Source organism: Oryctolagus cuniculus, chromosome 16 (genome assembly GCF_964237555.1).
Source record: "Oryctolagus cuniculus chromosome 16, mOryCun1.1, whole genome shotgun sequence".
NCBI lineage: Eukaryota > Metazoa > Chordata > Mammalia > Lagomorpha > Leporidae > Oryctolagus > Oryctolagus cuniculus.
Genome location: NC_091447.1, coordinates 61,705,760 through 61,732,241, shown reverse-complemented (window position 1 = coordinate 61,732,241; position 26,482 = coordinate 61,705,760). Strand labels below are relative to the sequence as shown.

The 26,482-nt window shown below is 59.0% G+C and overlaps 2 protein-coding genes across 7 annotated transcripts; one reads left to right on the top strand and one right to left on the bottom strand.

Annotated features, from left to right (window-relative positions):
* The first annotated feature begins 1,232 nt into the window (after window positions 1–1,232).
* Window positions 1,233–7,911, top strand: SYDE1 (synapse defective Rho GTPase homolog 1). 2 transcript variants are annotated; one of them, XM_051837923.2, is made up of 9 exons: window positions 1,233–1,248; window positions 1,501–1,845; window positions 3,686–4,078; window positions 4,183–4,836; window positions 4,952–5,172; window positions 5,266–5,392; window positions 5,526–5,686; window positions 5,935–6,160; window positions 6,511–7,911. In XM_051837923.2, the coding sequence occupies exons 2-9, from the start codon at window positions 1,611–1,613 to the stop codon at window positions 6,909–6,911; spliced, it is 2,418 nt and encodes an 805-aa protein (XP_051693883.2). In that variant the 5' UTR covers window positions 1,233–1,248; window positions 1,501–1,610; the 3' UTR covers window positions 6,912–7,911. The 2 variants fall into 2 exon arrangements, with proteins under 2 accessions (XP_051693883.2, XP_051693884.2); XM_051837924.2 differs by lacking the exons at window positions 1,233–1,248; window positions 1,501–1,845 and adding an exon at window positions 2,205–2,355.
* ILVBL (ilvB acetolactate synthase like) lies at window positions 7,678–17,205 on the bottom strand. 5 transcript variants are annotated; one of them, XM_051837925.2, is made up of 17 exons: window positions 17,070–17,205; window positions 16,382–16,511; window positions 15,108–15,309; window positions 14,858–14,985; window positions 14,606–14,744; window positions 14,406–14,517; window positions 13,204–13,303; window positions 12,809–12,906; window positions 12,552–12,688; window positions 10,313–10,447; window positions 9,658–9,772; window positions 9,365–9,534; window positions 9,199–9,269; window positions 9,032–9,103; window positions 8,757–8,862; window positions 8,341–8,528; window positions 7,678–7,966 (listed from the first exon to the last, which is right to left on the bottom strand). In XM_051837925.2, the coding sequence occupies exons 2-16, from the start codon at window positions 16,499–16,501 to the stop codon at window positions 8,350–8,352; spliced, it is 1,884 nt and encodes a 627-aa protein (XP_051693885.2). In that variant the 5' UTR covers window positions 16,502–16,511; window positions 17,070–17,205; the 3' UTR covers window positions 7,678–7,966; window positions 8,341–8,349. The 5 variants fall into 5 exon arrangements, with proteins under 5 accessions (XP_051693885.2, XP_051693886.2, XP_051693887.2 ...); XM_051837926.2 differs by lacking the exon at window positions 17,070–17,205 and adding an exon at window positions 16,907–17,061; XM_051837927.2 differs by lacking the exon at window positions 17,070–17,205 and adding an exon at window positions 16,770–16,890.
* Window positions 17,206–26,482: the final 9,277 nt, after the last annotated feature.

The window sequence follows — 26,482 nt, the reverse complement described above, 5'->3', positions numbered from 1 at the left end:
ATTCTAAGCAAGGTTCTGTGCCATTTTATAGCATGGACCTGAGCATCTGTGGGTTTTGGGATCCTCAGGGGTCCTGAGACCAATACCCCATGGATACAGAAGGACAATTGCACACACACACACATACACACAGGCTTCCACATGTGTGCATCAACTAGCAGAATCCAAAATAAGTACACACTTATGAAGTGCAAAACTTAGTATTCACCATCATTTCACCATATTCATTACCATTTATCAAGAACTGATTTGTGAACAAGAATTTTAGCTAACCATAAATTGAACAAGCTAATTTGTGGGTGAATAAATGCAACAGGGAAAGCTACAGCAAAGTTGCCCAAAAGGTTTATAAACACATCACAGTGATAAATACTTATGAGACACATGGTAAATTTGTTTTAATCCTTTCTCATGGGTGGAACCAAGGGCTGCATTCACCCCCATGTCAGCCTCCCCATTCCTCTGAGGCTCCGAGGTACCCCAAGGGGAGAAAGTCCTGGAGTCCTACAGAACAGGTACTCAAAAGGCAGGCTCTTTCCCCCACACCTCTCCCATTGTCAGACGATGCTTCAAAGGAACCAAGGCAGGGATCAGAGGGGAAGGAGGGTGCAGTCCATGCTTCTCTGGACCAGCTCCTCTCAAACACACACACACTGAAGAAGCATGAACAGACTTGAGAGATGTGTAGGACACCACCAAGTGTGCCCATGTGTGCATAATGGGAGTCCCACAAGGAGAGAAGAGTGTTTGCCAAACATACATGACATGAAATAATGACCAAAATCCTCAGAAAGTCTGCATACCCAAGGAGTGCAACCAACTCCGTGTATGGTAGACAAATACACTCAGTCTCTTCCATCTGTATCTCTTGGCCACTTCCTCTGTCCAGGCCTTTGTAACCTGACATCTCATCTCCTATCTGAACCTTCAGCAGCGGACAAGATAGGCAAGCATGACCTGGTGGAGCTCCGGTCTAGACAAGGAGGTAGATAACCCAGAATCACGAGACCTACTAAGGTCAAGATGTGGCAAGCGTTGAAAGGAAAGACAGTCACGTGCTGATGACTGGACAGTAGAGGGCGGCCAAGGACAGTCTCCCAAGGAGGTGCCAATGGACCTTAAGGATGGGAGGAGAACCAGGACTCCCTGGGGCAGAAGGAACTGGGGCGGGGACAGTTTGCAGGAGGACCAAGACGGAAACCACAGTGAGTGAAGGCAACAGCGAGAGGGATGAGGCCAGGCGTGTCGGTGGGTGTTTGGATTTTATTCTAAGCAGGGAGAGGGCAAACCTGGGTACAGCTGTTTGGCGGGCTTTGCTCTGATGGCATTTGCATTTTGAGTCCACTCTGGGCACTCTATGGAGAATGAGAGGGTGGAGGGGTGTGGCCGGTTATATGTCCCGAGATGACCAACCACACCATTTTCCCCATCCTATGCCCACTTGTTCATGGCCACCTTGACATATGACAAGTGGCATCTACATACATCCTCTTCTCCTAGGGTCTGGCACAGTGTGACAGTCTGGCTGGCTCAGAAAAGATAAGACTGCTTCTTTCTTGTTCACTTTGGGATTCCCTGGAGTGTGTGTATGTGTGTGTGCGTACGTGTGGATGGGTGGGGTGTGGTCCAAGAAATCCCAGCGCCCGCAGCCAGGCTGCCAAGCTGGGAGGAAGCCCAGAGCAAGTGGACGGGCCCCAGCCGGGGGTCGCAGGCCACAGCTGCCATCAGCTCCCAGACCCTTCCGCAATGCCAGCTCTGCCCTGGCCAAGTTCCTGACCCGCCCTGGCCTCCATCAACCGCGAGCATCGGAAAGGGGCGGCTCTACACCCCACTCCGTCTGGAGAGGTGAGAAACTTGAGAAGGTGGATAGCACAGAGGCCTGTGGCTTGTACCAGGGATGAGCGCAAGGCGGAGAGAGAAGCAAAAGAGGCGCTCAGAGGCGGATCCCTTTTTGGGGGGAGAGCGGAGGGTCCCCCGCGTTAAGAAGAGGCAGAGATCCCAGCCAGGCCGACGCAGCGATCCCGCGGAGCCCACTGGCCCCTCGGGACAGCCCTGGACGACTACATATCCCAGCAGCGCCCGCTCGGGCCGCGGGGAGGGGAGGAATAAAAAAAAAAAGTTTGGGACAAGCATTCCCGGAATGCGCTTCCTGCCGGCGCGCGGGGCGCGCGCGCTCGGGGCGGGCGGGGGACGGCGCGGCCACTGCCGGGGCCGGGGTGGGGAGGGGGGGCGGTGCGGGGGCGCGCACTGGCCCGGCCGGGCCCAGCATGGCCGAGCCGCTGCTCAGGAAAACCTTCTCCCGCCTGCGGGGCCGGGAGAAACTTCCCCGGAAAAAGTCCGACGCGAAGGAGCGCGGTGAGGCTGGGGCGGGGCAGGAGGAGAGCGGGAGGGCATGGGGAGAAAGGATCGGGGACCGCCGGGCCCTGCGCGGCCTGGGATGGTGGGGTGAGGGTCCTCGGCGCCCCGAGGAGGGACGGCTCTGGGGTGGGGAGAATGCGGGGCAGCTCCCCCCCACTCCGCCCCCTGCTGCGGGCCGGGGAGCCTGGAGCCCTGGGTCGGGCAGGGGTCCCTGAGAGGGGCTGCGGACCGTTATGTGCGTCTTGGCCCCATGGGGTGCCAGCGCTGCAGGCTCCAGGGAGGCCCGGGAGGGGGGCCTAGCCCCGACAGGAAACGGGGCCACAACGAACGGACTGGGAGGCCCCGGGGAGGGGGGTTGCGAGGGAGGCAGGCGGAGGGGATGGGGTGGGGGACTGCAGGAAGCTGGGGGGGGGGGCAGCTCCCAGGATACTGTCCTCGTGAAACAAACGGGGAAACTGAGGCACACAGCAGTTGGCCCATTTGCTCAGGGGTCAGGTAAAGTTGACTTCACAGGAGAGCAGCTCTTGGGAGTGTGCTGTTGCTAAGAGAGACCCCACCCCACCCAACCAGAAAGAACCTTGAGGGAGGTGACCAGAGGAAGAAGAAGAGGAGGAAGAGGAAGGGGGGTAGCTTCAGCAGACTGGCAAGACCAGACCTTGGAGAAACAGGACTGGGCAGGGGTTTCCCGGAGGGAATGAGTTAAAGGAGGAAGAGCCTCTTCCCCCACCCCACCCCCCACTCCCAGTTACCAAAGATGCCCAAGGTTTCCCAGAAGGGCCAGGAGAGAGGATTAGGTGCCCACACAGGGATACGGCCTGTGATGTCACAGGGGGAGGGGGCTGGGGGCAGGCTCAACACACTGATGGGGGGGGCTGCGAGGAGGAGGACGAGACCCCCAGGTCTGCTGATGACTGTCACTCAGGCCTGCTCCGTGTGTCTCCAATGGCTGAGATCAGGGAAGGGAGGGACCCCCGTTTTATGGGAGAGACACGGAGCCCCTGAGGAGAGAGGAAAACTACTTGCCCAGAGTCACCGGATGAAGGGGGGGGCTCGTGCCAGGGTTCAGGAGAGTGAGGGAAACATGGGGGGAACCTGCCGAGGACCCCTAATACTGCAGGGTGCGGGCTGTTAAGTTAACCATGGAGATCTCTCTCTCTCTCTCTCTCTCTCTCTCTCTCTCAGTTCCAAACATAACAGCAGGGCCCCCAGGGCTGGGTCTACCATGGGGAGGGGGCCGGGCAGATGGCCCCAGACTGGAGGCTGCTCTGGCACGGGGAGGGGAGGGGGGGCTGGGGAGCTGGGTCTCACTCCCCTCGCCCTCCACCAGGCCGCCCACCCCAGCGCCCCGAGCCTGGCCCTCCAGAGCCTGAGCCCCAGGCCCCCGAGGGACCCCAGGCTGCGGCGACAGCCGCTGTGACGGCGGCAGTGGCGGCGGGTCCCCCCAGCCCGGAGGCATCGAGGAGCCCAGGGCGCGGCGCCTACCTGCAAAGCCTTGAGCCCAGCAGCCGGCGATGGGTGCTGGGCGGGGCCAAGCCGCCCGAAGAGGCCGCTGCAGGGCCCCGGGCGCCTGGCAGCAGCGGCTGTGGTAGCAGCGGCGGCGGGGAGCCCGCCGGCGAGATCTGGTACAACCCCATCCCTGAGGAAGACCCCAGACCCCCAGCTGCGGAGGCCTCGAGTCCACAGCCCAGCCCAGCTGAGCCCGATGGCCTGACCGCACAAGGTAAGAGCGAACCTGTCACCCAGAACCACCAGCATCCGCCAGGTGAGCCCACCAGGTGAGCACCAGAGCCCCAATCCCTGAGCCTGCGTGCCCTAACCCCACAGGTGCGGCCCCCGCCAGCCCGCCCACCAAGGCATCCCGCACAGCAAAGTCCCCCGGCCCGGCCAGGCGCCTGTCCATGAAGATGAAGAAGCTCCCGGAGCTGCGGCGGCGGCTCAGCCTCAGGAGTACCCGCGTCAGCCGCGAGCGAGACAGGAGCGCCCCCGCGGGCTCCGTCATCAGCCGGTACCACCTGGACAGCAGCGTCGGGGGTCCCGGGGGACGGGCGGCCGGGGCTGGGGCCGCTCGCGGCCCCAGGGCCGGTTACCTCAGCGACGGGGACTCACCCGAGCGCCCAGCAGGAGGACCCCCGTCGCCCACGGCCTTCCGGCCCTACGAGGTGGGCCCTGCCGCCCGGGCGCCCCCGGCTGCACTCTGGGGTCGTCTCAGTCTGCACCTGTACGGGCTCGGGGGGCTGCGGCCGGCACCCGGCGCCACCCCCAGGGACCTGTGCTGCCTGCTGCAAGTGGACGGCGTGGCCCGGGCCCGAACCGGGCCCCTTCGAGGGGGCCCTGATTTCCTGCAGCTGGATCACACCTTCCACCTGGAGCTCGAGGCCGCCCGGCTCCTGCGGGCCCTGGTGCTGGCATGGGACCCGGGTGTGAGGCGCCACCGGCCCTGTGCCCAGGGCACTGTGCTGCTGCCCACCGTTTTCCGAGGTAGGGATGCCAGGCCCCGCCTCTGGGGGAGGGGCGGGGCACAAGACCCCCTCTAGACGAAGGGGCGTGGCTGGGAGACAGCAAGGAGCCCCATCGCCACCCTATGTCCTCTCAGGCTCCCAGGCCCAGCAGCTGGCCGTGCGCCTGGAGCCCCAGGGACTGCTGTACGCCAAGCTGACCCTGTCCGAGCAGCAGGAGGCGCCACCGGCGGCCACGGCTGAGCCCCGTGTCTTTGGCCTGCCCCTGCCCCTGCTCGTGCAGCGGGAGCGGCCCCCCGGCCAAGTACCCCTGATCATCCAGAAGTGTGTGGGGCAGATCGAGCGCCGGGGGCTGCGGGTGAGTGCCCAGCATAGACCTCCAGCCCCACCACCAGAGGGCCCTGATCAGCCTGTAGCGCCCCCACCCACACTGTCCATCCCCGCCCCCCAGGTAGTGGGCCTGTACCGGCTGTGCGGCTCGGCTGCAGTCAAAAAGGAGCTTCGCGACGCCTTTGAGCGGGACAGTGCCGCTGTCTGCCTCTCTGAGGACCTGTACCCTGATATCAATGTCATCACTGGTCAGCACGGCAACCCCTCCCCCGCTGGAACCTCACCCTGCTGCCCTCCCCTCCTTACCCCTCCCCCACCCCACCCCCTCCCCCTGCCAGGGCCCGGGCAGCTCTGACCGCAGTGGGGGCCTTGTCTCCGCAGGCATCCTTAAGGATTACCTCCGGGAGCTGCCCACCCCGCTCATCACCCAGCCCCTGTACCAGGTGGTGCTGGAAGCCATGGCCCAGGGAACCCCAAACAGAGCTCCTCCGGGCCCCGAAGGCACCCGGCAGCTCCTCGGCTGCCTGCCCGAAGTGGAAAGGGTGAGTCAGGCCTGGTGGGAGACACCCGCACACATGCACACACACAGGATTGGGTTCAAGGCAGGGCTCTGCCTTCCCCTCCAGAAAAAAAACATGGGATTATAATACCTCGCAGATAACCAGCCTTAGTAGTTCAGCCACCTCCCACCTATGACACCTGGAGCCGAGCAGGTGTAGTCTCCCGCAGGTGCAGCAAGGGTCCCACCTTGCCCGCCTCACGCCTCCCTCCCCCCAACCCTCTCGCCCAGGCCACACTGACGCTTCTCCTGGACCACCTGCGCCTCGTCTCGTCCTTCCACGCCCACAACCGCATGACCACGCAGAACCTGGCCGTGTGCTTCGGGCCCGTGCTGCTGCCAGCGCGCCAGGCGCCCGCCCGAGCCCGCATCCGCGGTTCGGGCCCAGGCCTTGCCAGCGCGGTGGACTTCAAGCGCCACATCGAGGTGCTGCACTACCTGCTGCAGTCTTGGCCAGGTGAGCCCGCCCCAGGCGTGCGCCACCAATCCCAGCCAGGCCGCGAGAGCACAGCCCTTCCCCGGCAGCCAATCGTAGGCTTGGATTAGAGGCAGGCCACGCCCCCTCGCCGGGAGGGGTAAACACATGGTTGCCTTAGCAACCAGTTCAGATCCGGCCAATCCGTCTTTGATGTGGCCGGAGGCCCCACCCCTGGATGGATCAATCACAGGCCCGGTTGCCTCAGCAACCAGGTCCCACTCCACCTTTCCACAGCCAATCAGACACCTAGTTATGAAAGCAGCCGCCGGAAGGTCTGGCTGCTGCTGCCGTGAGTGACACTATCACAAACCCTTCCTCTCCCCCTTCAGATCCCCGCCGGCCCCCAGAGGCTCCGGACGTGGCACCGTACTTGCGGCCCAAGCGGCAGCCACAGCTGCATCTGCCGTTAGCGGGTCCCGAAGTGGTGACTCGGCCGCGCGGCCGGGGAGGCCCAGAAAGCCCGCCTAGCAACCGCTACGCTGGCGACTGGAGCGTTTGCGGGCGGGACTTCCTGCCTTGTGGGCGGGACTTCCTGTCTGGGCCCGACTACGACCACGTGCCAGGCAGCGACAGTGAGGATGAGGACGAGGCAGGCGAGCCGAGGAGCGCCGCTGACTTCGAGGACGACTTCGACGCGCCCTTCAACCCGCACCTGAACCTTAAAGACTTCGACGCTCTCATCCTGGACTTGGAGAGGGAGCTCTCCAAGCAGATCAACGTGTGCCTCTGAGCCGGTAGGACGGGGCGGGGCGATGCCACGTTACCAAGGACCAGGCTCTGGGTTGCTAAGGCGGCGCCCTTAGCAACGACGGAGGCAGACCAGACCTGTTGCTTGGGCGGAGCTCCTGGTTGCTAGGGAGTTGCCAAGGGACCAGCTGCCAATCATTCCGTCTCCTGGGGTCCAGTGCCTAGGGCAGGGGGCCTGTCAGGATTCGCTGTTGTGGCGGCTTCCTCCCGAGAGCACCGAGGGCTTCTCTTCTTGCTGGTGTCCACAGGCACTTCCGCTTTGCTAGGCCGGCCTCTCTTGCTCCCCTTGGCCCGGGAGCGGGGGGGCCGGGGGGAGAGGGGGATACGCCGAAGTTACTGTGAGCATCACCCTGGGATGGCGAGACACCCCCTTGTCAGTCCTCTTGCTGCTGCCAACCCGATCAGTATTAGCTTTGAGCACTGCACTGTCTGTCCCTCCCCTGGCCAACCCCAAGGACAAGGACTATCACGAGGCGCTGTTGTGTGTGTGCGCGCGGGGGGAGGGGGTGGAGGGGCAGCCCCTTACCCTGGGCTCTGGCTGCACAGGGGCAACCTGGGACCGATGGGAGAACATCGGACCCTACACCCTCCCGCCGTCCAGGACTGACCTCCCACCAGCAACCTGACATAGCAGGGTCTGGCCCTTGTCCTCCCTCCCTGCCCCTCCCCTTCCCCTCAAATAATGGAGCACTTAACCCCTCCCCTTGTGGGAGGGTTCCCCACCCCTGAGGCGTCAGGCTGGGGAAGACTTTTTGGTACGGAAAATATTTATTGCTTCCGTGCGTGTTGCGTGTCCTGTGTGTGAGGACTCGTGTGCATGGACGATGCCTGGAGGTGACCACAGAGGAGGGAACTGGGGTTTGCGGTGCCCAGCACCCCAGGACCCCCCACCCCACACCCCCGCGGTGGCCAAGCGAGGTCCCCTCCTGCCTCTTCTCCCCTTCACTCCCGTCTTTGTGGACAATAAATCGATATGCACGGGTTCCAGAATCTGGTCCTTTGGGCCCCCTCGCGGGTCAAGAAGTGGTTTTGTCCACTCTGTAAGAGGGGAATGGGGAGAGGGCGTGGTTGGGGGCGGGGCAAAACATCTCCAGGGACCACCAGGAATCCTCCTCCCTCGGAGTTGACCTGGGCCCAGAGCAGGCAGGCAAGGGGTGGCTTACAGGAGTGGGAAGGGGGCCGGGCATCCTGACCCGTGGGATGGGCCCAGGGCAGGCAGGTAGGGGGCGGCATGCAGGGGTGGGAAGGGGGCTGAGATCAAAACCCGCGGGATGGGCCCAGCGCCGGCTGGCGGAGTGGGGGGAGAAGCGTGCAGGGGTGGGAAGGGGTCTGGAGGTCCTGACCAGCAGGATGGGCCCAGGGCAGGTGGGCAGGTCAGGGACCAGGGTGGGAAGGGGGCCGGGCATCCTGACCAGCAGGCCTCAGACGGCAATGGAGCCGTCCCGGAAGTCCGTCCGCCCAATGAGAATGTTGACCACCACTGGGTGGCCATCCCGGCACTGCTCCTGGGCATCACGGAGCACGCTGGCCACCTGCTCCTCGTGGTCGCGAGACAGCAGCAAGCCCCGGGCCCCCAGCCCCATGGCTGCCTTGTGATAATCTGAAAGAAGAGGCTGAGTGAGACAGTGGTGGAGACCCAGCCCATCACACACTGGCCTGGATCTAGTCAGATGGTGGCAGAAACCCAGCCTTTAACACACTGGCCTGGGGGTCTAGTCAGGTGGTGGAGGAGACCCAGCCTCTCACACACTGGCCTGGGAACCAAGTCAGATGGTGGAGGAGACCCAGCCTGTTGCACACTGGCCTGACCCCACTCCAGGCCCCTCACCAGTGTAAGCCAGGCCACAGGCCACGTTGCTGCCCAGACTGGGCACCTGCTCCCGAGAGATCTGGGTCCAGCCTGCGTCGTTCCCTATCAAGGCCACCACTGGGACCTGCAGGAAGAAGACAAGGCCAGGTCACAGCCTCCAGGGTACAGCAGCTCCCTCCTCACTCAGCCCCCCCCCCCAGGAACAACATCTCAGGACCCCAGGCTCTCAGCCGCACCACCCACCACCCACCCCACATACCCCTGCCCCCTCCCACAGCAGCCCCGTCTGTCACCTTGTGTCTGACGAACGTGTCAAACTCAATGAGGCTGTAGCCAAAGGCACCATCCCCAAACAGGCACCACACCTGGGGACGGGAGAGAGACACCCGGGAATGGCTGAGTGTGGTTCCCGGCCCCGGAAGCAGCAACTCTCCCGGTTCTGGATCAGCCCAGGCCTCACCTCGGCATCCGGCCGGCACAGCTTGGCACCCAGTGCAAATCCTGCGCCAACTCCCAGAGTCCCGAAGGCCCCTAGGATGGACGCACGGAGAGGGCAGGTGGTGGGAAGGGGCCCAGGCGGTGCCGATAGGCCACCCCACCCCCCGGGGGGGGAGGGGGACCCTTACCTGGATCCAGCCAGCGCAGGGGGCCCCGGGGCTGTACCAGGTGGGCAGCAGTGCCCACAAAGTCCCCGCCGTCCACCACCAGGATGGAGTTGTCGGGCAGAGCCTCGTCCACCAGCTGCAGCACCCGCACAGGGTTCAGGTGCTGGGCTACAGCCATCGCTGCCTTCTCCCTGGGACAGGGCGGGGCACATGAGGAGGGCCGGCGGCGGTGGCCACTGCCCACCTGGAAGTGCCCATCCCAGCCTGGCCCCACCCCATTCCCCGCCCACCCCACGCAGCACCCCCCTCCCCACCGGAAAGCCTGCTCCTTGCGGCGGTCAGCTTCCCGCAACTCCTCCACCCAGTCTGGGGCCCACGTCTGGCCCTGAAGGCCGCCCACCAGCTTCAGCACGAAGGAGCCCACGTCTCCTGGAGGGGAAGGAAGAGAGGGGAGGCTTCGACACGGGCTGGGGCAGCCGCAGGGAGGGTTTGGGGGAGAGGGTGCTCCTGAGCCAGCTAGGTGGGCAACCCCAGGGGGAGCTAAGACGAAGGGAAAAGCCAGGGACACAAGCACACCCCAGGGCGCCTGTTACCCCCTTCCCCCTCGGAGCCCAGATCATGTCAATCCTGCCCAGGAGACACCATCCCCCAAACCAGCCACATCCCCCAAGCACGTTCCTGAGCCGGGCCCAGAGTGAGCCCATGAATGGCTGGTCACCCCTCCCACCTCCGCCTGAGACAGAGACCTAGGGCCCAGATGGCAGAGGGGTCAAGGGGGCGTGGCCTCTGTCCCCCAGGGGGCAAAGGACATGGAGGAGGAGGCGGCAGTCACAGGCCTCCCTTGGTGCCCACGGAAGCACCCATCTGCCGGACAGCCAAGGCAAGCCCAAGCCCAGCCACAGCGAAGGCAGGGATGGAGACCAGGAGGACGTGCCTGCGCGCTGAGGGCGGGGCCGGGGGCGCGCTCACCCTGCACGGCCTCCCGCGGCTTCCAGAAGATGTCGGAGTTGAGTAGCATCTCCTCCCGGTTGCGGTTGGCGATAATGATCTTGCTGCTGCGGCTCAGGACGCGGCCATAGGACAGGCGGAAGTCACACACGATTCCTGGGGGGCGGGGGAGGCAGAACTCCATGTGGACAGGGGGCCAGGGTCGTGGGGTGTGCGGGGCCAACATGCCAAGGTGACCCACTACAGTGACCCAGATGCACAAGGTTCTCCCCCGCCCTGCACCCAGCCCCCCTCCCCACCGTCTGAGCTGGGCTGGCCTTGACAATGACCGTATTTTTCTAAGACTTATTTATTTATTTGAGAGCTGGAACTACAGAGAGAATGAGACAGACAGAGATCTTTCATCTGCTGGTTCACTCCCCAAACGGCCACAACACACAACAGCTAAGTCTGGGCCAGGCCAAAGCCAGGATTCAGGAGCTCCATCCGGGTCTCCCATGCAGGTGCAGGGGCCCGAGCACTTGGGTCATCTCTTCCGTTGCCTCTCCCCAGGCACACTAGCAGGGAGCTGGATCAGAAGTGGAGCAGCCAGGACTCGAATCAGCACCCATATAGGAAGCGGGCACTACAGGCGGTAGCTTTACCCGCTACGCTACAACACCAGCCCTAGACTGGCTTTGGCCAACATGGTAGAAGTGACACGACCCGAGCCTGAGACAGGTTTCAAGAGGCCTAACCCCCACCTCTCTCCCCTAACTCCATGTTTGCCCAGCCCTCCTCCCCCAAGTAGCTCAGCCCGGGGGGGGGGGGGGGGAGGGGAGTTGAGAAACACACAGAGAGCAGTGGAGGGTGGGGAGGGCAGAGCACCCAGTGATCCCAGCTCAGAGCCCTTCCTGCATCAGCACAGACACCCACCTGCTGCTGCCGAGCCCAGCCAAAGCCCGAAGAACCGATCCCACCCGCCACCTGCAGCAGGGTCCCGAGACACCATAAATGCACTTTAAGCCATTGAGTTTGGGGACGGTTGTCATGGTCCCTCACTGCACAAATCTTCACTGGGCGACAGACACACCCAAGCCCAGTGGTCATGTAGGGGTCTACGGTGGGGTGGTTTAACTGCCCGGTGAGTCCATGTGTATACACACACGACACCATTGCTAAGCAATGCAGGAAAAGCGCCAGGGGATTTCCAACAGGCCATTGAAAAAACAGAGTTCGACAGCAAGCTGATTTTACACTTATCTTAGCCAAAAAGCAAGTTTATTTTTAATGCTGGAATTTTTTTTTAAATCAACGGGGCACAGCAGGTTAAGCTGCCATCTGTGATGCCCGCGGCCCCCATCAAAGCACCAGTTCGAGTCCCGGCTGCTCGGCTTCCTAGAAAGCTCCTTGCTAACGTGCGTGGGAAGGCAGCGGAGGACGCCCAAGTCCTCGGACCCTTCCTGTCTGCATGGGAGACTCGGGTGGAGCTCCTGGCTCCTGGTTTCAGTCCAGCCCTGGCCGTTGGGAATATTTGGGGACTGAACCAGTGGCTGGAACATCTTTTCTGTCACTCTGCCTTTCAAAATAAAAAAATCTTTAGGGGCCGGCGCTGTGGCGCAGTAGGTTAATCCTCCATCTGCAGCGCCGGCATCCCATATGGTCACTGGTTCTAGTCCCGGCTGCTCCTCTTCCAATCCACCTCTCTGCTGTGGCCTGGGAAAGCAGAAGATGGCCCAAGTCCCTGGGCCCCTGCACCTGCATGGGAGACTAGGAAGAAGCACCTGGCTCCTGGCTTCAGATTGGCACAGCTCCAACCATTGCGGCCACTGGGGAGTGAGCCAACGAATGGAAGACCTTTCTCTCTGTTTCTCACTCTCATTGTCGGTAACTCTACCTCTCAAATAAATAAATAAAATCTTAAAAAATAAATAAATAAATCTTTAAAAAAAAAAAACTTGGAGGGGGTGGCCTAGTATTGTGGCGTAGCTTGTAAAGCCACCGTCTACAGCACCGGAATCCCGTATGGGTGCCAGTTCAAGTCTCTGCTGCTCCTCTTCTGTTTCAGCTCCCTGCTAATGTGCCTGGGAAAGCAGTAAAGGATGGCCCGGGTCCCTGGGCCCCTGCACCCACGTGGGAGACTGGGAATGAGTTCCAGGATCCTGGCTTTAGCCTGGCCCGGCCCTGGCTGTTGCAGGCATCTGGGGAGTGAGCCAGCAGAGGCCCTTATAAGCAGGGATAGGGTCGCAGCAGCGAAGGAGGGGACCCTTGGGAGGCCCACCTGCCAGAATGACCACATCTGCCTTCTTCAGGGCAGCGCCCCGGTTCTGCCGGATGTGCAGGGGGTGGTTGCGGCCCAGCAGCCCCCGGGCCATGCCCCCCAGGAAGCAGGGGACGCCCAGGGTCTCCACGGCAGCCCTAAGGGGTGAGGTAGATCAGAGGTCAGCCCTGGCCTGCCCTTCCCTTCTCTCAGGGGACACCCCGAGGACTGGGGACCAGGAAGAGGCTAAGAAGGGCCGGCCTGGGGCTGCTTCTCACCGGAGCTTGTCGGCGGGCGTCGGGGGCAGCAGAGCCTGGCTCCCGAGCACCAGCAGGGGCCTCTTGGCCCGGCTCAAGATCTCCACGCAGCGCTGAACCTGGGGCCGGAGCTGAGAGTCACCCTGGGGCCCTGAGATCCAGGAGCCTGGCTCAGGGAGACAGGTGCACAGGGCCCTGCCCACTCAGGGAGAGAGGTGCACAGGGCCCTGCCCACTCAGGGAGACAGGCGCACAGGGCCCTGCCCACTCAGGGAGACAGGCGCACAGGGCCCTACCCATCAGGGAGACAGGTGCACAGGGCCCTGCCCACTCAGGGAGACAGGCGCACAGGGCCCTGCCCACTCAGGGAGACAAGTGCACTGGGCCCTGCCTGCCAGGGATGGAAGTGGTATTTACCTGCTGGGGGGACGCCTGGGGGATGTCCAGGGGCAGGGGTCCCTCAGGCTGTGGCTCCCAGGCCCCCGCAAAGAGGTTGGCCAGGTGATTCTCTAGGTACCTGTGAGATGCAGAGAAAGAAGTCAGGCAAAAAAAAAAAAAAAAAAAAAGGCCGGCGCCGCAGCTCACTAGAATAATCCTCCGCCTGCGGCGCCGGCACACCGGGTTCTAGTCCCAGTTGGGGTGCCGGATTCTGTCCCGGTTGCTCCTGTTCCAGTCCAGCTCTCTGCTGTGGCCCAGGAAGGCAGTGGAGGATGGCCCAAGTGCTTGGGCCCTGCACCCCACGGGAGACCAGGAGAAGCACCTGGCTCCTGGCTTCGGATCAGCACGGTGCGCCGGCCGCAGTGCACCAGCCGCAGCGCACCGGCCGCAGCGGCCATTGGAGGGTGAACCAACGGTAAAGGAAGACCTTTCTCCCTGTCTCTCTCTCTCACTGTCCACTCTGCCTGTCAAAAAAAAAAAAAAAAAGGCAGAGGGGCTGGTGCTGTGGTGTAGTGAGCTAAGTCTCCACCTGCAGCACCGGCATCCCATATGGGCACCGGTTCAAGTCCCAGCTGCTCCACTCTGATCCAGCTCCCTGCTAATGCGCCTGGGAAAGCAGTGGAAGATGGTCCAAGTCCTTGGGCCCCTGCACCTACGTGGGAGACCAGGAAGAAGCTCCTGGCTCCTGGCTTCACATCAGCTCAGCTCTGGCCGTTGCAGTCATTTGGGGAGTGAACCAGTGGATGGAAGATCTCTCTCTCTCTCTCTCTCTGTTTCTGTCTCTGCCTCTCTCTCTCTGTAACTCTGTCCTTCAAATAAATAAAATAAATATTTAAAAAAAAAAGAGCTAGACAAGGAGAGAAGGGAAGGAGGAGCAAGGGGGACAATGAAGGGAAGGAGAGGAGGAGGAAGAGGAGGAGGAGAGGCAGAAGAAGAGGGGGAGGAGTGCTCTGAGCCCAGCCCACATCTGCTCCTGTCCTCTCTGCTCACCTGCTGCCAGCCCCACAGCCACCTCTGCTTTCCCAACCATCAGGCTCTTGTCCTGCCTCAGGCCCTTGGCATCCCTGCTACCTAGCTCCTCTTAGCCCATGTGCAAACCAAGGAAGGGGTGAGAGGAGGAGGGAAGCATGCAGGGAGGAGGCAGGGGACGGAGGAGGGCGAGGTGGGGAGGGGCTGCTCACCAGGAGACCCCCCAGGCTACCAGGCCCTTGGGTGGCTTGGCTGGCACCATCTCCTTCTGAACCATGAAGTACGGATACAGCACGTCAATGGGCAGCTCCACAAACACGGGGCCTGCGGGGGCAGGGGAGGGGGGCAGGGAGGACCCCTGAGCCTGCGGCACCTCCCAGCACACCTTCCCCTTCTCCCCACCCCCACCTACCTGGGGTGCCCGACTGGGCAGCGGCTATGGCAGCCCTCAGGGTGGGCACGATGTCCCGCACCCTGCGCACGGAGGCAGAGAACTTGCACAGTGGCCGGAACAGGGACAGCTGATCAATGGCTTGGAGCGCACCCCGTTTCTGGCAGGGGTGAGGCAAGGGCAGGGCGAGGGCAGAGTTATCACGGGAGCTCTCCAAGCGGCCCCTCTGGGCGTCCCTGCCCACGCTCCACCCCCACCCTCCTGGCTGGGCACCTGCAGCAGGGTGCCCGCAGCGCCACCCAGGAGCAGGACCGGAGACTGGGCTATCTGTGCATTCTTCACTGCCGTCACCGTGTTGGTGAGTCCAGGCCCCGCTGTCACTGCCGCCACGCCCACTGTGCCTGGAAAACACAGGGAGTGTCCATCACCTCCCACCCCCCCCACCAAAAAAAAAAAAAACATGCCCCTCATGGCCACCCAATGACTAAGACACCGCCCCGATGCCATGGGCCCCCACCCTTACCCGTGAGGCGGGCCACGGCGTCAGCCGCAAAGACAGCCGTGACCTCGTGACGTGTGTCCACCACACGGATGCCCAGCTTCTCACAGGCCACCAGCAGCGGCGAGATGTGCCCGCCCACCAGCGTGAAGAGGAAGCGCACGCCATGGGCCCGCAGCACAGCCGCCACGTTCTCCCCGCCATGCCGGGTGCTGGCCTTGTCCACCTGGGGACACAGGGAATGGGACCCGGCTGTGTGGAGGGAGGGGCCAGAACGGCTGGGGAGAGGGGACAGGAGCAGGGTCGGAGACCAAGGGAACTTTATTCTCAGGCACACACGCATGATCTGAGATCTCATCCAATCTTATAAACGCTCTTACAACTCAGCACCCACACGAGATCCAAAGCCTGACAGCTCACCCCTCGGCGCGGCCACACTGTCTCACTTCCAGATCGGGTGATTCAATCAGAAAGACAAGAGCCTCCGCACAGACATCCATGGCCCAAGGGGAGTAGGGCAGGGGCCACAGCGCCACTGGCTGTGACTCCTCGCTTGTCCTTGGCCATCCCCACAGGGCCCGGCAGCCAGCCAGCCAGCCTGCCTCCCTCCCAGAGCTGGGCTCCACGTGCCTGGCACGGAACCTATCTGCGGAGGACGCCGGCCCAAGCCCAGCCCCGGGCTGCTGCCCAGCACCCCATACACACACACACACCCTTGAGGACTTTGCCTTAACTGTAAACCTCCACGCCTCTGCAGATCCGAGAGGCCTTTGGTCCCTGCTAAGGAGAGGAAGGAGCCCAGAGCAGAGTCAGGAAGGAAAACTTCAGCAGAGGCACGGCTGCGGGCCGGGCAAATGTCTTTTTTAACAGAGGAGCAGCCAGCCCCTCCCAAACAATCTCTCCCGGGAAGGCAGAAACTAAAACACTGGCTTTCCACGGACAGGCGGGGAAAAAAATTCCTCTAATGCATTATACACTTCAGGGAGCCACAGCGGCAAAGCTGTCACCGCACCTGCTCTGCGTTGAGGGGCAGGGTTTCAACATAGTGGGAGGGTCTTCCCCACGCTGGGAAAGCGATCAGCGCTCCTGGGGAAGGAGGGTGGGCCCCGGGAGGGGGGAGTCTCAGTACCCCCGTAACCTCCCCCAAGTGCCCCCCACCCACACCCTCGCGTGCAGATCTGCAATGGGCAGCCTCTCCCGACAGGTCCCTCGGCTTTTCCTCCCATGCTACATGGCTGAGCCTCCACCCCGTATCCGGCAGCCCCCCCTAGCTACCTCCACGCCCCCCACACACACACCTTGTGCAGCAGCTGATAGAAGAGCCCCAGGCGGTGCGCGGCGCCCAGCAGGGCGGCCACCAGCGTCGCGCAGGCCAGCAGCAGCAAGGGGGGCACGAAGCTCCAGGCTGGGGTCTCCATGAGGAAGCACCTAAGGGAGTAAGGGCACTGCCAAGACCCGGGCGCGACGCATCCTTCCCCGTCTCGCCCCGCGCTGCCCCTGGGCCACGCCCCTTGCAGCGCGTTTCCGCGTGCCCACGCCCCCAAGGCTACGCCCCTCGCGAGCCAGCCCGGGGCGAGGCCACGCCCCCGGGACGCCAGCGCCAGCCCCTTACGTCACCGCTGCCCGGACTAACCCACCACAGGTCCGGCGGCAGAGGCACAGACCGGCGTTCTGTTCCCCACCTACCGATTTGTCAATGAGCCGGGGGAGGGTGGGGAAGCCCAAAGGCCCTCCCCTCACCCCACCCTCGCTGCGAATCTCCGCCCCCAGGAGTGAGCCCGCCCCCACGTTCACGTCACCAAGAGGGGCGCGGCCACTCCCACCGGGAGAGCGGCAGGGTCCTCGCGGCTCGAGCTACGCTTCCTCGCGCGGCGGTAGCCTGAGCCTGTGACCTTCGACCCCGGGCCACGGGTCGAGGTCAAAGTCGTATCAGGATGCTGCTTCCGACGCTGGCTCGGATCCCGGGGCCCTGTAACCTTCACCTACAGGAAACAGCGCTGACTCCAGCGATCTTTGGCGGCTTCCGAGGGTCACGTGACCCCTGTGCGCAACGGTGCCCCTTGCAGCTACTTGGCTCAGCGGCGCTCCGTAGAGCGCCCAATGTGCGTGCGCAGAACTCCGCCCACGGCCCCGCCCCCTCCCGTAAGAGCCTCATTGCTATTGGCTGTCCCGCGCACAGGACCCATCCCTCCTTCCCCTTTCATTGGCTCGCGCTTCAAGCTTCAGGCCCACTTTTGGTTTTTTTTTTGTAAACTAAGAGGCCACGCCCCCAGGCGTCTGCTATTAGCGTCTTCGCAGGCGAAGACTTCCTCGGCGTTGCCGTGGCCGCGTATGGCCGGCCCGTGGGTGCCGGGCTCCGAGCGCGAATTCCCACAGCAGCCAGGCCGTAACTTCCTTCCTGTTATCCGGACGTGGAACGCCAGAGGCCTGCCCTCCCGAGTCCCACGACCCTGACTCTCGCGACCAAAAAGCCCCGCCCGCGGTCACGCCCTCGCCTGAAGCCACGCCCCCTTCTGGATTTTTTTTTTGCTGATTTGCGTGGGAGTCTCCGCGCGCTGAATTCCAGCGTCTGCCAGCTCCCGGCCTCGGATCTCTAAGGGGGGCGTCATTCTGTCACCTCTGCTGGCCCTTCTCCCTCTGCCTTAGTTAGGCTGCCCCTTAGCTGCTGTTTTTAGCAAGACTCCATGAGTTTTCTGTGCGCTCTGCGTCCTGTTCCCCTCCTGAACCGGATCCAAACAGGCTCTGCTGGGGGGGGGGGGGGCGTTCCAGGTCCTCCCGCCCCAGGCTCCCCAGCCCGGCCCTGTGTTAGCAGGATGAAATGCAAACTTCTATCATGAAAGAGTGGTTGTCATTCCAGTTGTGCCGTGCCAGGACTATGCCATGGGCTTTGCACCTGTTAGAGGAGTCCTGGGTGGGGCAGGCCTAAGGCGGAGGGTGGAAGGGGTTCCGCCTTGGCCCCCCACCCTGGGTCCCGTGGACCGACAGTATCTCAACGATGCTGTGATTTCTGCCTTCCTCCCCATGCCTGCCACAGGGTGTGTAGCCTGTGCCCTCTGAGAACTCGTGTTTAAGTTTCGTCTACACCGTGAGCTATTAACGAGGGTGGACACTTAAATCTGATTCTCGTGTTTAGAGGTGCGGCATTTGGGGAGTGGTTAGGGTTAAATGTATCAGGGTAGGGCCTCTCTAATTGAGGCTCCCCAGGGAGAAAGAAGAGGCAGGGCCCGACATGGTGGGGCTTAGAAGGTTAAGCCACAGCTTGGGACACCAGCACCCGGTATCACAGTTCTGACACCCACTTGGGAGATGGAGTTCCAGGCTCCCGACTTCGGCCTGGCTGACCCGGGTGTTGAAGGCATTTGGGGAGTGGCCAGTGGATGGAAGATCTCGCTCGCTCTTGCTCTCTCTCTCTCTCCCTCTCTCCCGGTCATTCGGCCAGAGAAATTCTCAAAGACAAGCAGATGCTACCGTGGAAGTGGGCACAAGGGCACCTGCAGGGGCACCATAGCTCTCTGTTGCTAAGAACACAAAAATTGTGCAGAGAAGGTTGTTTCAAACGAAAAGAGATTTATCTTGGCTCCTGGTCCTGAGGCTTCAACCTGAGCAATACGATCCACGCCAACTCACTGTGTGCTCCGTGAGTCATGCGCTTCTAACACACTTCAAAATAAATGCCTCACTAATAAAACAAGAAGTATGGGAGGAGGTGGTGTTGTGGGGCCGCAAGCTAAGCCCCCACTTGGGATGCTTGTGTCACATACTGGGGAACTGGTTCCCAAGTCCTCGCTGCCCTGATTCCAATCCAGCTTCGTAAAGCATCTAGAAGACCCAAGGGAAGGCAGTGGAGGGCGACCCAAGTGCTTGGGCCGCTGCACCCATGTGGGAGACCCAGAGGAAGCTCCTGGCTCCTGGCTTCAGCCTGGCCCAGTCCTGACTTTTTCAAGCATTCTTTTTCTTTTTTAAGATATATTGATTTGTTTGAAATGCAGAGTTATAGAGGCAAAGGGGGAGAGGGAGAGGGAGAGGGAGAGAGAGAGAGGTCTTCCATCCACTGGTTCACCCCCCAAATGGCCACAACAGCCAGAACTGGGCCAATCCGAAGCCAGGAGCCAGGAGCTTCCTCTGGGTCTCCCACATGGGTGCAGGGGCACAAGCACTTGGGCCATCTTCCACTGCTTTCCCAGACCTTAGCAGAGAGCTGGATCAGAAGTGGAGCAGCCAGGACTCAAACTGGTACCCATAGAGGATGCCCGCACCGCAGCAGTGGCTTTACCCACTCCATCACAGCACCAGCTCCAAATAAATAAATCTTAAAAAACAAAAGCATGCATTGGCACAATGGTAAAGACCCCACCTGGGACACCTTTGCCCCATGTTGGAATGCTGGATTCCAGTGTGGCAGGCAGCAGATGATGGCTCAGTAACTGGGTCCCTGCTACCCATGTGGGAGACTGAGCTTGAATTTCTACCTCCTAGTTTCAGCCTGGCCCAGCCCTAGCTGTTGCATGCATCTGGGGAGTGAACCAGTGAATGAGAGATGTTTCTCTCTCTCTCTCTCTCTCTCTCTCTCTCTCTCTCTCTCTCTCTCTCCCTCTCTCCCCCTCCCTCCCTCCCTCCCTCTCTCTCTCTCTCTCTCCCTCTCTCTCTCCCTTTCAGATAAATAACATCTTCCCACCTGTAAAAATGCTGGGCAAAGCACACGTCACACTTGCAGAAGCTGCCTGCCTCCACTCTGCAGTCGGCAGTTTCAATGCCTGCAGCCAACCTGGAAGCTGGCAAAGATTGCATCTCCTGGCAACAACACCCAGCCGTTTGCAAAACTCTCGCACCCTCTTGTCTGCTGACTGCCACAAAGCTATTTGAGTTGACCTCCGATGGGCAGCCTGCCGCCACGGAGAGAAAGTGCCAGAGTCCACCTGTCAGTGTTTCCCAGGGCTGCTGTAATTACCCAGTGGCTGCAAATAGGCCGCCCAGAAGTCCCGGCTCAAGAAATCAAGGCATCCTGGGGCAGCAGGTAAGGTGCTGCTACTTGGGACTCTTGTGTCCCACGTGGGAGTGCCTGGGTTCTGGGTCCCAGTCCCCACGCCATTCCAGCTCCCTGCTAATGCACAGATGGTTCAAGTGCTTGGGCCCCTGCCACCCACATGGGAAACCCCGATGGAGCTCCTGGCTCCTGGCTTCAGCCTGACCCAGCCCTGGTTGTTGCAGTCATTTGGGGAGTGAGTCAGCGACCAGAAAATTCTCTCTCTCTCTCTCTCTCTCTCTCTCGCAAAATAAATAAGTAAGTCTTTAAAGAAAAAGAAGTGAGGTCCAAAGACAGCTCTTTTCTGATCATCTAGGTGTTTTTTTAATGTACTCTAACAGAAATATTGAAAAGTAACGAGTATCTTGGTTGTTGGGGGGGGGGGGGGGCGGTGTCCTTGTTTAATGCACACAGGGTTTCCGTTTTGCCAGAAGAGAGTTCTGGCAATGCCCCGTGGTGACTGCTGAGTAACATTTCAAGTGCCTTGAAGACTGATGGACTAGACACTTAAACGTGGAGAAGAACGGGCAGATGTTTGCTGCAATGGTTAAGGCATCCCTGGGGACACCTGCAGTCCCACCTCGCAGTGCCTGGGTCTAGGTGCCGACTCTCCTGCCCTAATGCAGACCCTGGAGGGCAGCAGGTGATGGCTCAAGCACTGCCACCCAGGTTGGACACCCCAATTGAGTTGCTGGCTGCCAGCTTCAGCTTGATCCAGTCCTGGCTGTTGTGGCCAATTGAGGAGTGAACCAGCAGATGGGAGACTGTGGGGAGCAACTTGGACTAGACTGTTACTGGAATTAAGACTTATTCTATGCATCTGCTCTCCCACAATATGGCGCTGAGAAGGGAGTAACAACTTCTACGCAGCTGCCTCTCGCCAACTTGAGTGATGACCTACAGGAGCTGATCCTGCTCCTGATTGGAGGAGAGCAGCGTACTCGGCGTGTGGGTAGCAGAGTTGGGATTGGTGGAAGAGGACTATAAAGGAGGAGAGAGACAACATGCACCAGGAACATCTATCTGAAGGAACACCTGAGCAGCCCCCGAGAGAGCCGGCCGGCGGTGTGCCGCTCCCCCGCGGAAGTGGGGAAAGTGGCAGGGGGAACCGCCCTTCCACGGAGGTGGAAGGGTCGGTAGCCAACCCGGGAAGAACCAGCAGCAAACCCGGGAAGGGCCGAGCAGACAAAAGAACAGCACAGGGTCCTGTGTCGTTCCTCCATGAAGAGGGGGAGCGACAGGAGACCTCCGTATCTCTCTCTCTCTCACTCTCTCTCTCTCTCCCTCTCCCTCTCCCTCTCCCTCTCCCTCTCAAATAAATAAAGCATAAAAAACTGATTATGATGTGGTTACATGTGCTAAAAATTCATTGAGCTGAACACAAAATAATTCAGTTTTATTGTGTGACACTTAAAAGTAAAATCATACATTGAACTTTATACATAAGTGTAAATTTGGACACACCATGCGATAAACAGATTAATTGTTTTAAGATGTACTTATTTATTTGAAAGGTAGGTTTACAGAGAGAAAGGGAGAGTTGGAGAAAGAGGTCTGGGGTCAGCATTGTGGCACAGTGGGTAAAGCCACCGGCTGCGATGCCACCATCCCATATGAGCACTTGTTTGTATCCCAGTTGCTCCACTTCTGATCCAGCTCCCTGATAATGCACCAGGGAAAGCAGCAGAAGATGACCCAAGTGCTTGGACTGCTGCACTCATGTGGGAGACCCAGAAGAATCTATTGGCTTCAGCCTGGCCCAGCACTGGTCATTGCAGCCATTTGGGGAGTGAACCAGCAGATGAAAGATTTTGTGTACGTGTGCATGTGTGTGTGCATGTGTGTGTGTGTGTAACTCTGTTTTTCAAATAAATCAATCTTTCAAAAAAAAAGTCTGTGTGTTGGGAAACAAACTTTCCAGAACCTTCCTCCATTCTCATCTTTACGAGTCTGGAAATAGCAAAGAAGAAGAGATCATCATGGCCAGTTCCCCCCTGGAATGACCTGCGTGGCTCACGAAGGCCGAGCAACCTCCCCAGGTCTCAGCCAGGCTCGCACCAGGTCTGACTCAGTGCCTGCGTCTCAGACAGATGTTCACGTAGGCTGCAAGGGCTCCTTCCCAAGCCACAGTCCCACCTCCCTCCACCAATACAGCGTCACCCACACCTGGCCCCACACCTGCACGAGCGTCTGCCTCACAGGGGCCAGCGGGACTGGTATTTTCCATCCACACAAGCAAAGCAATGCAAACCAAGAAATCCTCACAACTGGGCATACTTTTAAATGGATAAGAATGACAAAAAAGGTGAGTAAAGCAGTTGTGAGTAATTCCATAAATAATCAATCCCTAAAGATGGAAGGAAAAATAGAGACAGCCTACAAAATGTTAATTATTTGGACAGGGTGGCAGGGAGGGAGAGAGAGAGAGAGCGCGCGCTTCCATGTGCTGGTTCACTCCCCAGATGGCCACAATGACCAAGGCTGGACCAGGCTGAAGCCAAGACCCAAGAACTCCATCCAGGTCTCCCATGTGGAGTACTTGAGCCATCCTCTGCTCAGGTATATTAATGGGCAGATGGATCAGAAGTGGAGCAGCTGGGACTTGAACCTGTGCTTGTATAGAATGCTAACATTGCAGGCAGCAGCTTAACCCACCATGCCACAACACTGCCCCCTCCCCCAAGCAATGCCTTGGAATGCTGCACCAAATGCGCATTCCTGGGCAGGTTCGTTAAACTCTCTGAGCCTCAGTATGTTCAATGAAATGGATGACAACCTCTCTTCAGAGAGTGAAACAAGTAACACATTGTTAGATGCTGACCAGAAGTCATTCTCCTGGTCTTCCTTGTAAAACAATGTCTGAGATGTAACCAGGGGCATCAACCATGGGTCCAGATGCCCTGGTGAGAGTTGTGGTCCAGGCCAATCGGATGTGAATGTGCAATGGGCAGCACACCCACACCCAGCCCTCAGAAACCTGGAGAATGTGTTCCTTTAAGGCTTCTACACTTTGCTGCGGCCTGAGCTGAACGAAGACTTGATGGGTGCAGCCGCGTAAGTAACTTTGGGAGGAAGCTGTGATTCAACACCCCTGAACCCCCAGCATGAGCAAGACACTTATTTCTATGCAGGTGAAACGTCTGGATCTTGGGTTTCTTTGTCGTAACAGCTCACGCTGTGCAAGTACCTGATATGAAAGTTAGTACCAGGAGTGGGGTTCGGCAGCGATTAGAAACCCAGACCACAAGGCAATAAACTGACAGTCAGGGAGCTGGCCAGAGAGACCCGGAGAGAGACAGAAAGCAAGGAGCTCATGTATGTGAGGACAGAGCCTCAGGTAGCCCTGTGCTGTCGTGAGTGACACAGCAGGTGCCTAGTGACTCTGTAGCCTTTGCAGGCATGGGTAGAAGCCAGATTCCTCATGGATGTCACCTAATCTCACCACTGTTGATAAGAGAGTGAGAGAAATGGAGATGGAAGGGAACCTGCTTGTCCCACGGGGCGCTGTCTTTCCACACGGGCTGCCAGTAAGTGGTTGAGGTCTGTAATTCAGGGTCTCACGAGACTTTTTTTTTTTTAAATAATAGACATGTTTTTCTTCTGACACATTTTTTAAAGATTTATTTATTTATTTGAAAGTCGGAGTTACACACAGAGAGAAGGAGAGACAGAGAGAGAGAGAGAGGTAGAGAGAGAGAGATAAGTAGAGACAGGGAGAGAGGTCTTCCATCTGCTGTTTCACTCCCCAATTGGCTGCAATGGCCAGAGATGTGCCGATCTGAAGCCAGGAGCCAGGAGCTTCTTCCCGGTCTCCCAAGTGGGTACAGGGGCTCAAGGACGTGGGCCATCTTCCACTGTTTTCCCGGGTCACAGCAGAGAGCTGGATTGGAAGTGGAGCAGCCAGCACTCAAACCGGCACCCATATGGGATGCCAGCACTGGCTTTACCCATTACGCCACAGCGCCGGCCTCAAGACTTTATATTTTTAATAACATAAAGGTACTTCAAAAACTTCATGAAAAATGGATTAAAGGCAAGTCTACTTTGTTGCAAAAATATTTGAAATTCTTGTAGAGTTATTTGGTTGTATTTTATTTTTTAATTAATTTTTACTTCTTAAATTATTATAATTTTTAAACATTTTGTCATATTCACTTCACATGTAGACATCATACACATATATGCAATTTTAAGCATTATTTATTTATTTGAAGGAGTTATAGAGAGAGAGACAAAGAGAGAAAAATCTTCCATCAGCTGGTTCACTCCCCAGCTGGCCGTGAGGGCCAGGCCAAAGCCGGGAGCTTCTTCCAGGTCTCCCACATGGGTGCAGGGGCCCAAGCACTTGGGCCATCTTCTGCTGCTTTCCCAGGCCACAGCAGAGAGCTGGACTGGAAGTGGAGCAGACGGGACACAAACCAGCAACCATTTGGGGATGCCACCATCACAGGTGGTGGCTTTGTCCACTATGCCATAACACCAGCCCCTGTTTTCTTTTGAAAACAGAGATATGAATATCACAGAGTGAAGGGTTCATGACCATGACCATGACGGGGGGAGAGAAGAGTACATTGTCATCTACATGGTATACTTCAGCGAGGCAGTATTTATAACTAAATACCCAATGATATGACATCCACACAATTTCTATACTCTGTGCATTAACCTCCACGAATAAGAGAAAAACCTCAGATTTGTCTTCCTGGGTCTGGCTCATTTCACTCACCACTCTCCAGTTCACAGGACTTCCAAATGCAACTCCTGCAGCATTGGGTGTTGGGTGTTGTGGCTAAATTGCCTGTCGGGACATCCCCCAACCCATATCAGAGCACCCAGGTTTCAGTTCCAGCTGCTCCACTTCTGATTCCAGCTTCCTGCACTGCACACCTTGGAAAGCAAGCGGGTGATGACTCAAGTGCTTGGGTCCTTGCCACCCACGTGGGAGACCTGGCTGGAGCTCCTGGCTCCTGACCTTAGCCTGGCCCAAGCCCTGGCTGTTGGAAGCATTTGGGGGAGTGAACCAGAGGATAGAAATTCAGTCTGTCTGTCCGTCTGCCTCTGTCTGCTTCTCTGCCTTTCAAATAACTATAAATAAATACTTTAAAAAAACACTCCCCCAAGTTTGTACCATGAGTCCCCAAAAATTACACCAAGGAGGAAATGAGATTGAGGAGGTCTCACAAGTGCTTTGGAGCACAGAAGGCAGTGAACAGCGCCACTGTCCCCTCTCCCAGCAAAAGACAAGGAACCTACTCTCCCACAAGGCAAAAATCCTCACAACGGCTGCCTAATGAGATTCTCAAGTTGCTAAGGGCTCAGGGGCTGGCATTGTGGTGCAGCAGGTTAAGCTGCTACCTTGGGATCCCAGCATCCCCTATGGGAGCACAGGTTCAAGTCCCGACCGCTCCACTTCAGATCCAGCTCCCTGCTAATAGACCTAGGAAGGCAGCAGGTGATGGCCCAAAGTGCTTGGGTCCTTACCAACCACATGGGAGACTTGGATGGAGTTCCAGGCTCCTGGCCTCAGCCTGACCTGGTCCAGGCTGTTGCAGCCATTTGGGGAAATGAACCAGCAGACGAACGATCTCTCTCTCTCTCTCTCTCTCTCTCTCTGACTCTCCCTCTTGCTCTGTCCCTCTGCCTTTAGAATAAATTTTTTTCTTTTTTAAAAAGATTTATTTATTTGAAAGTCGAAGTTACACAGAGAAAGAAGGAGAGGCAAAGAGAGAGAGAGAAAGAGAGAGAGAGAGAGGTCTTCCATCCACTGGTTCACTCCCCAGCTGGCCGCAGCGGCCAGAGCTGAGCTGACCTGAAGCCAGGAGCCAGGAACTTCTTCTGGGTCTCCCATGTGGGTGCAGGGGCCCAAGGACTTGGGCCATCCTCTACTGCTTTCCCAGGCCATAGCTGAGAGCTGGACCAGAAGTGGAGCAGCCGGGACTTGAACCAGCACCCATATGGGATGCTGGCACTGCAGGAGGTGGCTTTACCCGCTACACCACAGCACTGGCCCCCAAATAAATCTTTTTTCTTAGGAAGTTGCTAAGGTGCTGCAACATGTGTGTTTGCACACTTCTGCTGAGAGTTGGGTCTTCATGTCGCTTGGGGTTTTTTTTTTTTCTTTTTGTTGAACTATGGTTCTATTCGGCAGGCAGACTGCAGGGTTTTGATGTTTGTAGGTCACTAGAGCATGAGAAGCGATGCCAGGGTTTGACGGACAGATCTCATATTTCACGCTACCTCCGTGAGTGAGTGAATGACTCATCCGGATGTCTGTAGGAGAGCAGTGCTCTGGGTGTGAGATGGAGCAGGCGCCTGTCTGTCCAGCTCTACCTGTTCAGGGAGGCGCCCATAGACCTCGCAGCACCAGCACACCCAT

Excerpts from the sequence above, each read along its gene's own strand:
- SYDE1 (XM_051837923.2), top strand. The coding sequence starts at position 1,611 with ATGGGTGGGGTGTGGTCCAAGAAATCCCAGCGCCCGCAGCCAGGCTGC. Across the intron at positions 4,837-4,951 it reads GCTGCCCACCGTTTTCCGAG|GCTCCCAGGCCCAGCAGCTG; the intron begins GTAGGGATGCCA and ends ATGTCCTCTCAG. Across the intron at positions 5,393-5,525 it reads TGATATCAATGTCATCACTG|GCATCCTTAAGGATTACCTC; the intron begins GTCAGCACGGCA and ends TTGTCTCCGCAG.
- ILVBL (XM_051837925.2), bottom strand. The coding sequence starts at position 16,501 with ATGGAGACCCCAGCCTGGAGCTTCGTGCCCCCCTTGCTGCTGCTGGCC. Across the intron at positions 12,907-13,203 it reads CCCAGGCGTCCCCCCAGCAG|GTTCAGCGCTGCGTGGAGAT; the intron begins GTAAATACCACT and ends CTCCGGCCCCAG. Across the intron at positions 9,535-9,657 it reads CGCAAGGAGCAGGCTTTCCG|GGAGAAGGCAGCGATGGCTG; the intron begins GTGGGGAGGGGG and ends GCCCTGTCCCAG.